Genomic DNA, 14,971 nt, shown 5'->3' with positions numbered 1-14,971 from the left:
TAGTATTTATGGAGTAAAATGAAGCAATTTACTTTTGAGATTAGTTCCTGGTTCCAAAACCTATAAATTTGTATTTAAAAAAACCTATTAAAACAAAAAAAAATCAATATTAAGCAAAAATGTCATAGTTGATATTTTAAACAAAAAATGTATCAATTTACAATAACACACAGTTGTATTGTTAACCAAAAAAATGGAATTTGTACTAAAAACAAAACGAATTTTCTAAAAATGTTGAATTTTCAAGAAATGACATGAATTTTCAATAAAGTAATTCAACTTTCGACCAAATAGAATAATTTTCTATTACGTATTTGAATTTCCTCTACAAAAATATGAATTTTCTACAAAGCAGTTGAATTTTTAAAAAAATTTAATTTTTATCTAAACCAAAAAACAAAAAGATGAATGTCAAACAAAACATTTAAATTTTCAATAAACATTTTTTGAATCAAGAATGAATAAAAATCTCAATCTAATTGCTGAATTTGGAAGTCAAAAAGACCAATTTTCAACAAAACAGTTGAATTTTCGGTATCATATTATGTGAAACAATCAGTAGAAAAAAGTATGTTTTTCAACAAAAAGAACAAAATTCACGATCCTAAATAAAATTCCCTGTTTTTTTTTTCGGTTTCCCAGTCCGCTAGACATCTTGAGAGTCAAAAAGCATCTAAATTCAAAAAGTGCTTAAAATTAGAGAAATAGAATACCTAAAAATCGTATAAATTGAAAAAAAGGATACTAACCGGTTTTTCCTCGAGGCTAATCCAAGGTTCGTGAGCTTGCGGAGAATGAGAAGAAGGCGAGGTATTGCTCATGTTCGCTGAAGCTCCGGTCGAAGGTTGTTGTTCCAAATCACCCCAATCTCCAGTTTCCCAGGAATCCCAATCGTTTTCTGCTGTCGCAATCGGCATGACCTGGGGATCGTGATCGTGGTCATGTTCTAAAGAAGTCATACTTGTCGCACTACTCGTCGTCGCTGTCGTGCTCGCACTACTTTGGGAACTACTTGCTTGTTCTGAAAAATTAAAATAGCGAAAATATAAAAGTACAACCAAAAATTTCAGTCAATCTGAAATACAAAATGTTCCAATTGAGACGAAACAGAAAATAATATTAAACTTAGACAGAGTATCTACCCTATGGATGATTTTCAATGCCCGGTCAATTATAAATTTTTTTCCAAACAATTTAAAAGGATTAAATTTATGATTTAAAATATTTCTGATTTGGAACAAGGAATATTGGCAAATAACTAAAATTCTGAGTTGGAACATCAGATAATTTATATCACAAAAATTGCCATTTTTACCTAGAAGAGAGAACTTTGTAGAAGAATTATAATTCTAAATTTCGAGCACAGATTTTTTTTTAATTCGTTTCTTCTAAATCAGAATTAAAATTAGTTTCCAAAATTCCCGCTGCATGTCAACAAATCTCTGTTCCAACTCAAATTAACTATTTGCTTGAAAATTCACATGATTGAGTAAAAATGAAGTTTTTTTAAATTAAAATGTTTTGTAGAGAATTAGTATTTTGGCCTGAAAATTCAAGTACCTAGGACAAAAAATATATAAAATTGCAATTATCTATAATAATTCAGAGGGTATAATTAGAAGAGGGTAGTTTCAAAATCTGACAAATTTTTATTTACAAAAAAAAAGTTTAAATTAAAATTCCGATTTGGAAGATGGAATTTTAAAAATCTGACGAATTCTGACTTGGAAAAGAATTCCCTGTTCCAAAGTCAGAATTATCATTCTTTCCGGGAATTTTGTAAAATATTTTATTTATTTATTTTCCGTCCACACGCAAAACATGTAATTCTTTTTAAAAATGCCTTATAACAAGTCATAACTAAATTCATTGCCAAAAATTCTGTTCAAAACCAAAATTCTATTTATTTACAAATTTTTATATTATAATTAAAAATTATAGTAACTCCCTTTTCCAAAAATTTCAAGAGTGAAGTTTTAAATTGTGAAGAATTCAGACTTGAAACATGGATTTTTTTAAATTTCTACTTCTAAATTAGAATGCAAATTGTTCTCTATAATTCATATGCCATGTAAAAAATTCTCTGTTCCACGACAAATGATAATTCTCTGTAACATATTAAATTTTTATTCTTTACCGAAACTCTCTGTCCTGAAATAAATATTATAATTCTTAACAAAATTTCTTGTTCTAAAGTGAACCAAAAATGAAAATTATAATTCTTTACATTATTTACGAAATTACGAAAATAGTTCAAGCCCAATTTCAAAATAATTATATTTCTATATTAAAATTTGATATTGCTACTTAGAATTATAAATCTTTTTTAAAAAATCCGTGTCTCGAAGTTAAAAATATAATTCTTTACTGAAATACCCTGTTCCAACTTAGTATTATATATATGTATTTTTTTAGAAAATTAACTGTTTCAACTCAGAATGGCAATTCGTTTGGAATATGATGTAAACCAAATTCATATTCCTAGTCATCTCCCGGTTTCTCGATCAGGTTAGGCACTCGGTTAGAGTATTATTAATTTTTAAAAACATATTTTAGATTCATTATGTAGTTTTTAGATTTTAAAATTGTACCTAAGGATGCAGGCTTGTTCAATAAAATTCTGGCATTGGACGATCTAGGAGTATCCGATTGACTTCGATAGAATTTCGCAGTCACGGCAGTTACGGCCCAACCGGCCCATGTCGCTGCTGCATTACTCAGGCTAGGAGTCGCAGTATTTACATCCGCCTCTGTAAGTAAAGATAGAAGAAAATTAGAAAATTTTAAGAAAAAAAGAGAGAAAATGGGAAGCAAGTTTTAAAACTGATACTATAAGGAATACTATATTCTTAATTGAAATACAACATTTGAGATAAAAAAAGTGTCTATAGTGGAATACATTTTGAAAAAAGTAACAAATTAGTGGCATATTTTTTTAAAATAATAAACTTATGTCGCATGAAATTAAAAAAAAATTCTTCAGGAATACAGAGTAAGAGAGTCAGATGAAAAATTTCAACTGGTAATATATATATTTTTTAATTAATAAACTTAAATATCAAATACTACATATAGAAAAATACATAAAATAATAAAGAATATGTAGTAACTTGAGTTGTTTTCTAGCATAAAATCCTACGGATTTGCAAATTATATTTACACAAATGAAATTAATTGCTAAACACATTCACTTTCTTTAGACATAAGGCGTAAATAATAATATTATAAAGAAATTCCACAAAAAAATATTTATATTTTTTCGCTCTATGCAGGTATTTTTAATTTTTAAAAGATTTTATTGTGTAAACTTTAAACCTTATTTATAGGAGTGATATTTTGATATTTTTGTTATCACTTGATGAAATTGTGTATAATTCTTTATTTAATTTCTTTTACCAGGGTTGCAAGAAAATTTTGGTTTTTAAATGCCAGGTATTTTCGAGGATTTTTCAAAAGTAATTTAAGAAGAAAATTCTGCAGCTCACATAAAATGAAATTAATTAAAATCTGATTTTAAATATTTGGAAAGGTAAATAAAAGATTAAAAAATAATTCCTCCTTCACTAATTCCAATAAAATTAATAACTTTTCTTCAAACAGAATAAATCTAATTTTGAAGTGTTTTTAATTCCCTGGAATTTCTATGTATTTTGAATTATTTAAAAATAAATTAGATTTAAATTTGATAGACGCCCATATCATTTCATTTTTAAACTCATCAACTTGCATTATTTTCAAATGAGAGAAGTTTTATATTCGCATGCGTTTTGAACTTGAGGTGGCTAAAATTGAAAATTTTGTTAAATAAAAGTTTTTTTTATAATAAAATAAAAGAACGTTTTAATTTAAATAGAGCCAAAATAAAAAAAAAATTTATTTAAAAAACGCTCAAATTAAAAAACTTCCAAAATTTATAAAGTTGTATGAATTTTAAAGACGCTTAGAATTCAAAAGCATCCGAAATTTAAAAAAACTTGGAAATGCAAGAAATTGATAAAGAGTGTAAGTTAAATTCAAAAGTTTATAAATTCAAATCCAGGCCTCGAACTCACTTCAGAGATAAAAAATAGTGTAAACAGTATCAAAAATTTGAAAAAATAGTGTCGAAATAGTATCATGAAAATTTCAAAGTATTAAACATAGATGTAGTCCGAATTTAATAGTGTAAAAAATTCATATTTATTTATTAGAGGCTTCACAGTCTTCCCTATTCTCCTCTTTTTCTTGTTTTTCTACTTTTCAGTTTAAAAGTCTACTATTAAACTTTAAGTTAAGAATTCATCTTCTTGGTTAAAAAATTTTATTATTTGGTTCAATATCAAATATTTGGTTAAAAATCGTCTTTTTTAACTGACAATACAACAATTTGATTGAAAATTGGTTTCTTTCTTAAATACAAATTTTGTTGGTTCAAAATTCAACTAACATATTTTGTTGAAAATTCATTTTTTTAGTTTGGAAATTCACCTCTTTCTCTAAAAATTTCACCTTTTTTGTTAAAAATGCAAATGCCTGGATAACAAATAATCTGTTTCGGACGAAAATTCACTTTTTTTGTGGAAAAATCAACTGTTTTGTAGAAAAAATAACTCTAAGGTTCAAAATTCATCTTTTTTTTAAGGAAATCAATTTTTTGATTGTTAAGAATGCAACTTTTTGGTTGAAACTTAATATGTTTTAATTGAGAATGCAAATATTCTGTTAAAGATTCATCCTTTTGGTTTAAAACTTTATCTCATTATGTAGAAATTTCACATTTAGTGGTTAAAAATGCAACTTTCTGGCCAAAAATGTATCTTTTTCTTTTGAAAATATTTTTTTTTTTGAAATTCAACTGTTTTGTAGAAATTTTGCCTCTTTCGGCTCGAAAATTCAACATATTGATTGAAAATTCATGTACTACTGAAAATTTAACTATTTGCTTGAAAATTCACATGATTGAGTAAAAATGAAGTTTTTTTAAATTAAAATGTTTTGTAGAAAATTAGTATTTTGGCCTGAAAATTCAAGTACTTAGGACAGAATTTAACTATATTGTAGAAAATTGATTTTTTTTTCAATTAAAAGTTAATTCTCTTAAATGTAAATTTAACTACTCTATTTTTTGTACAAAATTGATATTTTTAGTATAAAATTGCAATTATTTAATTAAACATTTTTAGAAACGGAAAAATATGAACTAAAAAGTAATAAAATAAAATTTGGTCCAACTTCGCATTCATTATTTTTTACACTTTTTGGTTTATAAATGTATGTATTTTGTCGAAAATTAGTATTTTCTGAAAAAAATCTTCTTCTTGGTTGCAAATTAAACTATTTAGCTAAAAATGGATGTATTTTGTTGAAAATCCAACTGTTTTGTAGAAAGCTCATCTTTTTGGTTAAAAATTAAACTTTTCGGTTTACAATTAATCTATTTTATTTAAACAACCAACTATTCTATTGGAAATTCATGCTTTGTGTTTCAATTCAATTGTTTTCTTTTTAAATTTAAAATGAAAATCTTTTCTTGGTAAAAATATCAACTATTACATTTTTGTCGAGAATTCATATTTTTTCGCTGAAAATTCTACTACATTGTTGAAAGTTTAAATACTTTGTTAATTAATACGAAACAGTAAGATTTATCCCCCTCCTATCTAACGTTATTTTTGGATCACCCCTGAATGAAATCACGACAAAAATGCAAAAAAAAGTGTCGAATAGTGTCATAAGCCTGCGCCCCGTAATTGAATTTCGAATAATTAACTCACCCATGGATTCACGAAGACTCGGATCAACAGAAACCCTCTCAAGCTTAGAAAGAAATCCGCGTATCGTCCGGAATGCATTGTCCCTCACTCCCTTGTCCAAATCTGTAGTCAAGGGACATAAAGCCGGCAAAATTCGCTGTGCCACTTCCTGGAGTAAATAATATTGCTGCGTTGCTGTCAATGCCAAAATGCTTGCGCTTCTTGCTGGAGGAAATGGATCTCTCGTTCCTCTAATAAATGCCCCTACTAATACCTGAAAATCAACAAAAATTCAATAAATGAAATATTAAAAGCTGAAATGCAGCATTCACCTAAGCAATTTCAAATAGAAATAGCCAAAATGTGACAATCTTTCTGATCCACATAAAAAATCACCTTCTGTCTGATTTGAGGATGCAAATGTTGTGCGATCTTCCCAAGACAAATTGTCGTATTTGTTCTGATGCCGCCCTGGTCGTCCTTCGATTGTAGCTTCGCAAAGTACCTCAAAACTTCCACATTGAGATTATTGTAATCTAACTTTGGTGCCAAGTAAACAATAGACTTCACAGTTTGCTCCCGTACTGTTGGATTCGTATCCAAAAAACCTCGAGCAACCTAATTATTTTAAAAATTCATAAAAATCAGTAGACTATATCTTTATTTGCCTCTGAATTAATGGAACATAATAAGAAATTTCAACTATTTTTGGTAAAGTTTTTTTTAAGTCTATTATATTTTGGGTAAGGAATTCATCTCAATTGTTTCAATTTTATATTTTTGGTTAAAATTTAATTATTTTTGTGAGAATGCAACTACTATTTTGTTACAATGTCGCAGTTTTTTTTTTATCAAAAATGTAACTACTTGGTTGAAAATTCAATACATTGTTAAAAATTCATCTTTTTGGTTGAAAATGGAACTATATTATTGAGAATTAGTTTAATGTTTGACTTAAAATTAATGATTGTGATAGAAAAATTATATATATATATTACATTTTTGATTAGAAATTTACCTCTTTTAGTTAAAAATTCAACTATTTGGTGGAAAATAAAATAATGTTCTTGATTGAAAATTAATCTTGTTGGTTGAAAATTCGTATTTTTGGGTTGAATTCAACTGCATAAAAATTCGTTCTTTTTTGTGTTGAAAATTAATGTTTTAAACTTAAAATTTAAATATTATATTTTTGATTGAATGCTTAGCTTTTCGAGTTGAAAATTCAACTACTTGGTTGAAAACTTGATCTATCTAGTTGAAAATTCATCTTTGTATGTTGAAAATTTAAATATTTGGTTAAAACTGATCTACTTTGTTAAAAGTTTAATTATTCTGTTAAAAATTCAACTATTTTGATAATTATTCGCCCTTTTGGACTAAAAATTCATCTTTTATGGTAGAAGAGTCATGTTTCTTGATTGATAATTAAGATTTCCTGATCAAAAATCAAATTTTTAACCCGTTGAGTTCACGCTTCTGAATAATAACAAAACGATCACATGGGGTCTAATGACTGATGTATCGTAGTAAAAAAAATTCTAGACATACCTTAATGCTTCTTCTTTATGATACAATCATTTTATTTTGTAAATTAGAATTTATTTTAATTTTTAATTTTTTGTTAAAAATTCATCTCGTTTGCTTGAAAGTTCAAGTATTTGGTTATTAATGCAATTTCTTGGTTCAAAATTAATTTTGTTGTTGAAAATTGGTACTTTTGGTTTGAAAATTCTTGTCTTTTGGTAGAAAATATATATATTTTTTTTTTTGAAAATGCAATATATTTCTACTTGAAACCTTAAGAATTTAAAGGGCATATTGGCAACTGAAATCATTCAAAATGTGAAGAAGAAAAACTTGAAATAAACGTAAAATCTGTGTTTAACCAATGGCTACGTTACTTTCGGGGATGGGTGGGGGGGGGGGGCACACGAGGGGTAAAAATAGCGCAAATTTAGAAACAGAGTTTATGGACGGGCCTTTACCTGGGGGAAAATAGCGTCGTTAACAGTCGCAGACTGCAAGTGATTGACATATTGATCAAGTTGCCTCAAAAGGTGAAGCCTCGTCGCTCTGTCGTTCGAAGCGAATAATTTTACGACACAGGGAACGACCCGTTTCTGATATTCTGCGTCGGGCAACTGACGACCTAGTTGTAGAAGAGGAGGAAGAACGGCACTGCCCGCGTCTCCGTATTCAAAAGCTGCCATCAAAAGAGGCAGAATTTTGTACCTGCCGACTCCTTCCGGAAAAGTGTCAAGTTGTCCCGCAAGTTGTGAGAAAAATCGACCCTTTTCACTTCTTTCCTTGACTTGGATTTCCTCCAGGAAGAGGAGAGCGTCCACTAGGTCGTTTTTGAAAAATCCTCCGTTGCTTCTACAACGCGCAATTACGTCTGCAGGATTCGGTCTTCCCTCTGGATTCAGTCCGGTCAATTCTCGGTATACTGTCAGTAGCTGTTTTGGAATCTAAAAATAGAATAAAATTAATTTAATGTAATAGTTGCACACATTTCGAAATAATATTTCTAGTTTCCAAAATCCCACCTGGTCCTTTGCTTCGAGGTTCATCGTGGAAGAAAGAGGGCCATTAAACGCTTCCCATATTAGAGATCCAAGTCCCCACATGTCGATGGAACTACATTCAAAAATTCTTATTTTAAAAGAAAAGTACAAGTTATTGAATCAAAATACCAATTTCCAAATTCCCTGACTTACCGTGACAATTCTAAATTTGTCTTTCAGGTATAAAAACAAACTTATATTGATGAGATAAATAATGTTAATACAAAAAAATGTTTGTTTCTAAATTGATTTTAATAACTTTTAGTGACAACAGTCATACAGAATTTTATAGGTCAGATAAATTTTGAACAAAAAATTGAAGAATTAAATTTTCCGTTAAAACCGTTCATTTTCAATCAGAAAAAAAATAGTTTACAATAAAATAGTTTAAATTTTCAAACAAAGTGGTGAATCTTCGATAATACAAATTGAATTCTCAGCAAAAAATGCAATAGTTGATATTTCAACTAAAAAAAATATCAATTTTTAATCGAAAACAGTAGAGTTAAATAAAAAAATAAGCATTTTTAACAGACTTATTTTTTCAAAGCAAAAAGAGGAATTTTCAACAAGGGTTGAATTTTCAACGCTACTATTTTTCGGTCAAAGAAATGATTTTTAACAAAAAAGATGAATTATTAAAAAAAAAAGATTAATATTCTACCACAAAAGACGAAAAGGATATTTTAATCGAATAGTTCAATTTTAAACTGATGAGAATACATTTTCAACCAAATATGGAATGTAGCTAAATGTTCAGTAGAAAAAATCATTAAAAAAATAGTTACATTTTGAACAAGAAAAAAAGGTTTTTCAACCAAAGTGATTAATCATTATTTAAAAAAAAATGAATTTTTATCAAAGTAGTTCCACTTTTAACTAAGTATTTGAATTTTCAACCAAAAAAGATGAATTCTTAAAGAAAAAATACACAGTTGATATTTTAAATAAAAAATATTTGAATTTTAAACCAGAAACAGTTGAATTAAACCGAACAAGACGAATTTTCAATAAAATAGTTGCATCTTCCACCAAAACAGATTAATTTTTAACCAAACAGTTGTAATTGTTAACCAAAAAAGATGAACTTTTAACCGAAATAGATGAATTTTCAATAAAATAGTTAAATTCCAGAATTTTCCAACATGAAGCAACCTTTTTGAATCTTCAATGTATTTATTTTGGCTCTATTTAATATGAACCATAAAATAAACATTACCACTTCGTAGCGGGTTTATAACTTTCTTTGGCTTCGGGTGGGCGGTAATTTTGGAGAGCAGGGGGCAACATTGTATAAAAAGAATCGACTGCAGTCATGAATTCAACACCACCGAGTTTCCATTCTCCACTTTCTTCGTTCACGAAAACTGACCACATGTTCACGTTATTGTGTCTCAAATTTCCATCGTTGTTTAAAAAACTCAGAGCCCTCTGTCAAAAAAAAAAAATTATTATTTTCAAACTTAAAAGGGACTACTGTCCAATTTCCCAAGTGACTTACAGTTATCTGGAATATTCCCCATGAAAAATAAAGTTCCCTCTTAGATCCTTCGCTAATTTCGGTTATTCTTGAAAGTCGACTTTGCAAAGGTTCAACTCGTTCTGTTGCGAGATAAACCATCTTCTCTGTCTGGAAGTTTAAAACATTTTTTTTTAAATAATTTTTTAGCAATTGGATCAAAGGAAGATTATCTGCTTAAAATCGAATTATTTCAATTGCAAAATTGGTACCTCTAAACTATCAAGATATGCCAGTATACTCGGGTGTCGAAGAGTTTTTAATCTTTTCACTGCAGCTCGTGCTATTTCGAGTTGATATTCACCCCCATTTTTCACATCGAAAACAAATACAGAAACTTCTGAATCGCCCGTGGAACCCTGAAAAAAGTTGTATTCTTTATAAAATAATTATTCAAATTTATAACTTTTACGATTATTTTAATTTACTATAAAATAAACGCACGCGCGATTATTTTTCTTTTTGGTCTCAAATAATTTGTAAATTAAAATATAAAATTAATATTGATGCAACATTTTTATATTTTATAGTATCTATTATCTAAAATAATAGAAAAGAAATGATTTTTGTTTAAAATAAGTAATTTCCAGTAAAAAGCGCTAACATATCCTATTATTAAACAAATATTCTAAACATCCTTTGCACAAGTTCTCAAACTTTTGTGACATGTCCTGAAATGTTTTAAAATGCTTTAAGAACGCTTTAAGTCTTTAAAATCTCTAAAATCCCTTCTCAAATTGATTAAAATTCATATATATTCTGTGAAATCTCTTAAATTGATCTATAATATCTTGGAATCTTTCAAAATTTCTCGAAATAAATTAGAAATCTCTGCGCTCAAAATTTGAATAATCATCCCATCAGTATTAAGGAATTAACACTTATTATTCACCTGTTATTTTCTTATCAAAGTATATAATTTAATATCTGTATTTGCAATGACTATCAAATATTTCACCACCATAACTATCAAAAATTAAATTAACAGTAGTTGTGAAGAAATTGAAACATAGTAGCGAACTTCACTTTTAAATTTCAGATGTAGTAAATGGAGCAAATTTAATTTCAAGCCATGAAAATGTAGATCAGGTTGTCAACAGCAATGAGTGCGAGATATTTTGTTACTACACTTTTTTTAGACTAACATCAATCACGTGATATGTGTGCGTGTAGTTTTTCGATTTGAGGCAAACAATTATTTTTAAAACACAACAAACATTTCAAATAACTTTCTTTTTGGGTTTTTTACCAGGTTATATAACTATAATTTTCCTAAAATTCTGGAGAAAATTCAAAGGGATTTCTGATAATTATTTTTAAAACACAACAAACATTTCAAATAACTTTCTTTTTGGTTTTTTTATCAGGTTATATAACTATAATTTTCCTAAAATTCTGGAGAAAATTCAAAAAGATTTTTGATAATTTCAGATAGATAAAATCAAAATTTCAACAAAGAACTTCATCATTAAATAAATAGCTGAATTTTCAAACAAAAAATTTTAGTTTTTAACCAACTGTATTTCTAATAAAAAAGAATAAAGATTTTCAAGAAACAGTTGAATTCATTCAATAAAAAAAAATTGTCAACAAAATAGTAGAATCTACAAGCAAAAGTATTAATTTTCAATCAAAAAGATTGATTTTCTGCCAAAAACAGAATTTTCAACAAAATAGTTACATTTTGAGCGAAAGAGATTAGGTTTGACCTGAAATAATGAATTATCAGCCAAACAATTGCATTTTTAATTACGTGGTTTCAATGCTAGTCTAAAAGAGGTGAATTTTCTACCAAAGAAGACGACTTTTCAACAAAATAATTCGATCATCAACCAAAAAAGATTTTTATTTTGAACCAAAAAGTTACAACCCCAGTCCCGAAAGAAAAAACTTTTAGACAAATTATAATTTGAAGGGAAAAATAATTTTTAATATTAAATAAAAATTTGTAATAAGTAGTAATTATTTTTTTAAGGTTTTTTTATTTATTCGCTTCAGTTATGAAAATATAATTTTAATAGGTTTCTTTACATAATTCAGTATGATTTTTGCAAAAAATACTTAATCAATTTTTCAAAGTTTGAAAATATTGTCAATATTTTCAAAACTTCTACAATTCTTAAAGACATTTAAAATTACTTCAATTATTTCTGAAATTGTCTTGAAATCTTCCAAATTCGTTTTTGATCATTTTTGAAATCTTCGGTAAGGTTTGAAAATCTCTTTAAATACTCTTAACATTATATTTATCAAACTAAATAATCACTTTAAATATTCCCAAGAATCTTAAAAATTTTTTTCATTAGCTTGAAACCTTTCAAATTCTTTAAAGAATTTCAACATTTTATTTGGAAATCTTAAAAATCTATATTTTATTTAAGTTTTTTAAAAATCTTTTCACATTGGAAATTATTTTTGAAATTTGTTTGAAAACATCTAAATATATGTATTTTAAAATGATTAAAAATTTTCCTAAAACTTTGCAAAATCTGTGAAATTAAAAAAATTTCCTGAAAATCTTGCAGATTCTTTTTTTGACAATTTAGAAAATCTTGTGGAGCGTTATACTTTTTTTTATTCTCTTAAAATAATATTTGTAAAATAAAAAATTATTTACTATATTCCAGAAATCTTTTCTTTAATTGTATTCTCACGAACATTTCAAACAAGTAAAATAGCTTTTAAATTTTTTGTTCTAAAGCTTCAAAAATCTACATTTTTTAATTGGTTGAATATATTTTGTCTAAATAAAATCTTAATTAAAATTTTCCCTGTAAAGTTAATCAAAAATTCAAATTTTTATTTCAAAACCTTAAAAACCGATATTTTGTTTAAAATGACTTGAAATCTTTTTAAATTTTAAATTATTTTTTAATCTTTTCAAAATTTCTAAAACTTTGAAATATCATTATAAATAATTCAAAGTTTTGTTAATATTTTTTAATTCCTGGAAAAAACTAAAAAAAAAAAATGGTTTTAAGAACTTCGAGATGCTTCTTCGACATATTTTGAAATTTTCAAAGCTTAAAATCAATGCTTAAAAATAAAATATGTATAATTTAAAATTTTCTCAGTAATATAACTGACGGTAATTTTTTGTTACTGGCACCGACAATGTATACTCTTCGTAAAATAAGATCTCGTTGGAAGTTTGAAAAGTTGACAAATTATAGCGTGGTAGCAAAATGTTCAGAAGTGATTTATTTCCTAAAATTAAAAAATATTTCAAATAAAAATGTTCTTTTTCCATCAATGATGTTTAGAAACATTCGGAAATAAATTATATCAAATCAAATTAATTGGTAATTTTTATGTATTAAATTATTGGTGCATAAAAGTCTTGATCTCCATTAGTAGATAAATATATACATATTTAATACAATCAAGGGGTCATGAATATTCTGTAAACGCTTAACACATTAAATATGTTATACACATTCTTATTTACGCAGTTACTGACCCATATGCTTATCAAAAGTCGTCTACAAAATCAGCAAACCAGAATAAATTTTAATGTGAAAAACGTAATTAATAACAAATTCATCAAAAAAACAAAGAAAAATAAAAGAATCTCGACATGTGAATAAATCCTTTAAATCGAAACACTATAAATTCAAACATTTCCAAAATCAAAGCCAATTTAATTCTAAAAAAACAGATAAAAACTGACTTGACACATATAACATAACCTCAAAATTTGCTCCTCACGATCCAAATTTTGAAAAGTTCAAGTACTTCAAGTTCGGCCAAAAAGTGAAGAATAATTTTCGAAAAGAGGTCACTAACCTTTCTTCTAGCCCGATGAAGTGTCCAAATGCTTTTATTTTCAAAATTAGCGACCGGTTCCCCAATTTCGTAGGGGAAGTCTTTGGTGGGATCTCGTGAGAAAAATGACCACATTTTCGTCTGTCAAAATGAGATTACCTTTTAATAAAGCAATAAAAAATCATATTCTTCCGCTTATCACAAATTCCTTTTCCTTGACAGTTTGACAGACACGCATCGATCACACGTCACTTTCCGAGTTGATGTTCAACTTTGGCACTTGGATGTTGTCGCATGGCGAAAGTTCACCGCCTAAATTTCCTGACTTTTCGTCGGCTACGAAATTGTCGATCAGCAGAATCTCCTTGGATCACTAATTAATTATATTCAAATTTTTTTAAATTTACACAATTTACAAACAAGAGGAGTGGAAAAATTGCTGTCCCGACGATGAACGAAACGGTTCCCAACCTGGTGACCACCTACGCGTTTAAAGGAGGCAAGGAATATGTTTTGAAAATGAGGATCACAGCACTTCGCGGAGGTTGTCAACGGAGCCTAGAACTTTCGGTGACGGATAAATACACTGGGGAAGATTGGCACTCGTCTTATGACAATGCTTGTGAGATTTAAAGCTTTTTTCTTAGAGGAAAATTTGTCATCTATTTCTTTTTGACAGCTCTTCCCGGAAATGGGAATCCCTGACAAATCACAAAACGATAGTCGACCCTCTGACGGTTGAGTTTATGACTAATTGGCCCGTGGCGCGACATTTTTATTTCGAATTTTCGAACATACATTTTTTACTGAATTATTTTGATAAATTTTACACGGGATTTTACCTAAAAATTAAATTGTCACAGTTTCTGGACAGAACATTTGATTTTTTTTTAATTTTTATGCAGGATTCGTTTAATGTGTGGACTATTTTTACTATTAAATATGTTATCAAAATTTTTGCTGCTTTCAAATATGAATTGATAAGTTGTATTCTTCGAAGGTGTCTCAAATCTTGAGGAAAAAATTGCCTGACAATATCAGGTTTTTTCCATGTACCTACATTTTTTTCAAATAGAATTTTTCATAGTCGGGATCCCAAATATTTCGTATTATAAAACAAAATTTATTCAATTAATGTTTTAATTTAGAAAGCTTTGCCACATTAGATAACATGATATATTAGCATCCTCGATTAATTAAATATATAAAATTTAAAAAAAAACCAGAATGAATCATTTCTTGAATTTGCCCATAAAGTCCATGAATTTGATTAATAATTCAAAGGAAATGCTTATTTTATCTTATATTTGAAATTCAGTGCATATTTAGGTAAAACTAACGTGAGTACTATATTAAATTAAATTTAAACAGCTTCAAATTCCTAAGTT

General features: G+C 27.6%; 2 protein-coding genes across 2 annotated transcripts in view; one reads left to right on the top strand and one right to left on the bottom strand.

The window, feature by feature from the left end:
* Positions 1-646: 646 nt before the first annotated feature.
* Positions 647-13,718, bottom strand: LOC117173837 (N-terminal kinase-like protein). The gene is made up of 11 exons (XM_033362482.1): positions 13,605-13,718; positions 10,031-10,177; positions 9,801-9,929; positions 9,519-9,730; positions 8,282-8,372; positions 7,721-8,203; positions 6,129-6,350; positions 5,754-6,006; positions 2,592-2,750; positions 750-1,021; positions 647-673 (listed from the first exon to the last, which is right to left on the bottom strand). Exons 1-11 carry the CDS (start codon positions 13,716-13,718, stop codon positions 647-649), a joined length of 2,109 nt encoding a protein of 702 aa, XP_033218373.1.
* The window catches only part of LOC117173518 (coiled-coil domain-containing protein 61-like), a 9,593-nt gene continuing 8,120 nt past the window's right edge, over positions 13,499-14,971 (top strand). The window contains exons 1-2 of the mRNA XM_033362147.1: positions 13,499-13,595; positions 13,806-14,205. Coding sequence (XP_033218038.1) covers positions 14,034-14,205 — 172 coding nt within the window. The 5' untranslated portion in view covers positions 13,499-13,595; positions 13,806-14,033. The remainder of the gene's footprint in view (positions 13,596-13,805; positions 14,206-14,971) is intronic.

The sequence above is a fragment of the Belonocnema kinseyi genome, chromosome 5, assembly GCF_010883055.1.
Source record: "Belonocnema kinseyi isolate 2016_QV_RU_SX_M_011 chromosome 5, B_treatae_v1, whole genome shotgun sequence".
Lineage (NCBI taxonomy): Eukaryota > Metazoa > Arthropoda > Insecta > Hymenoptera > Cynipidae > Belonocnema > Belonocnema kinseyi.
This window is presented reverse-complemented; position numbering and strand designations above follow the sequence as displayed.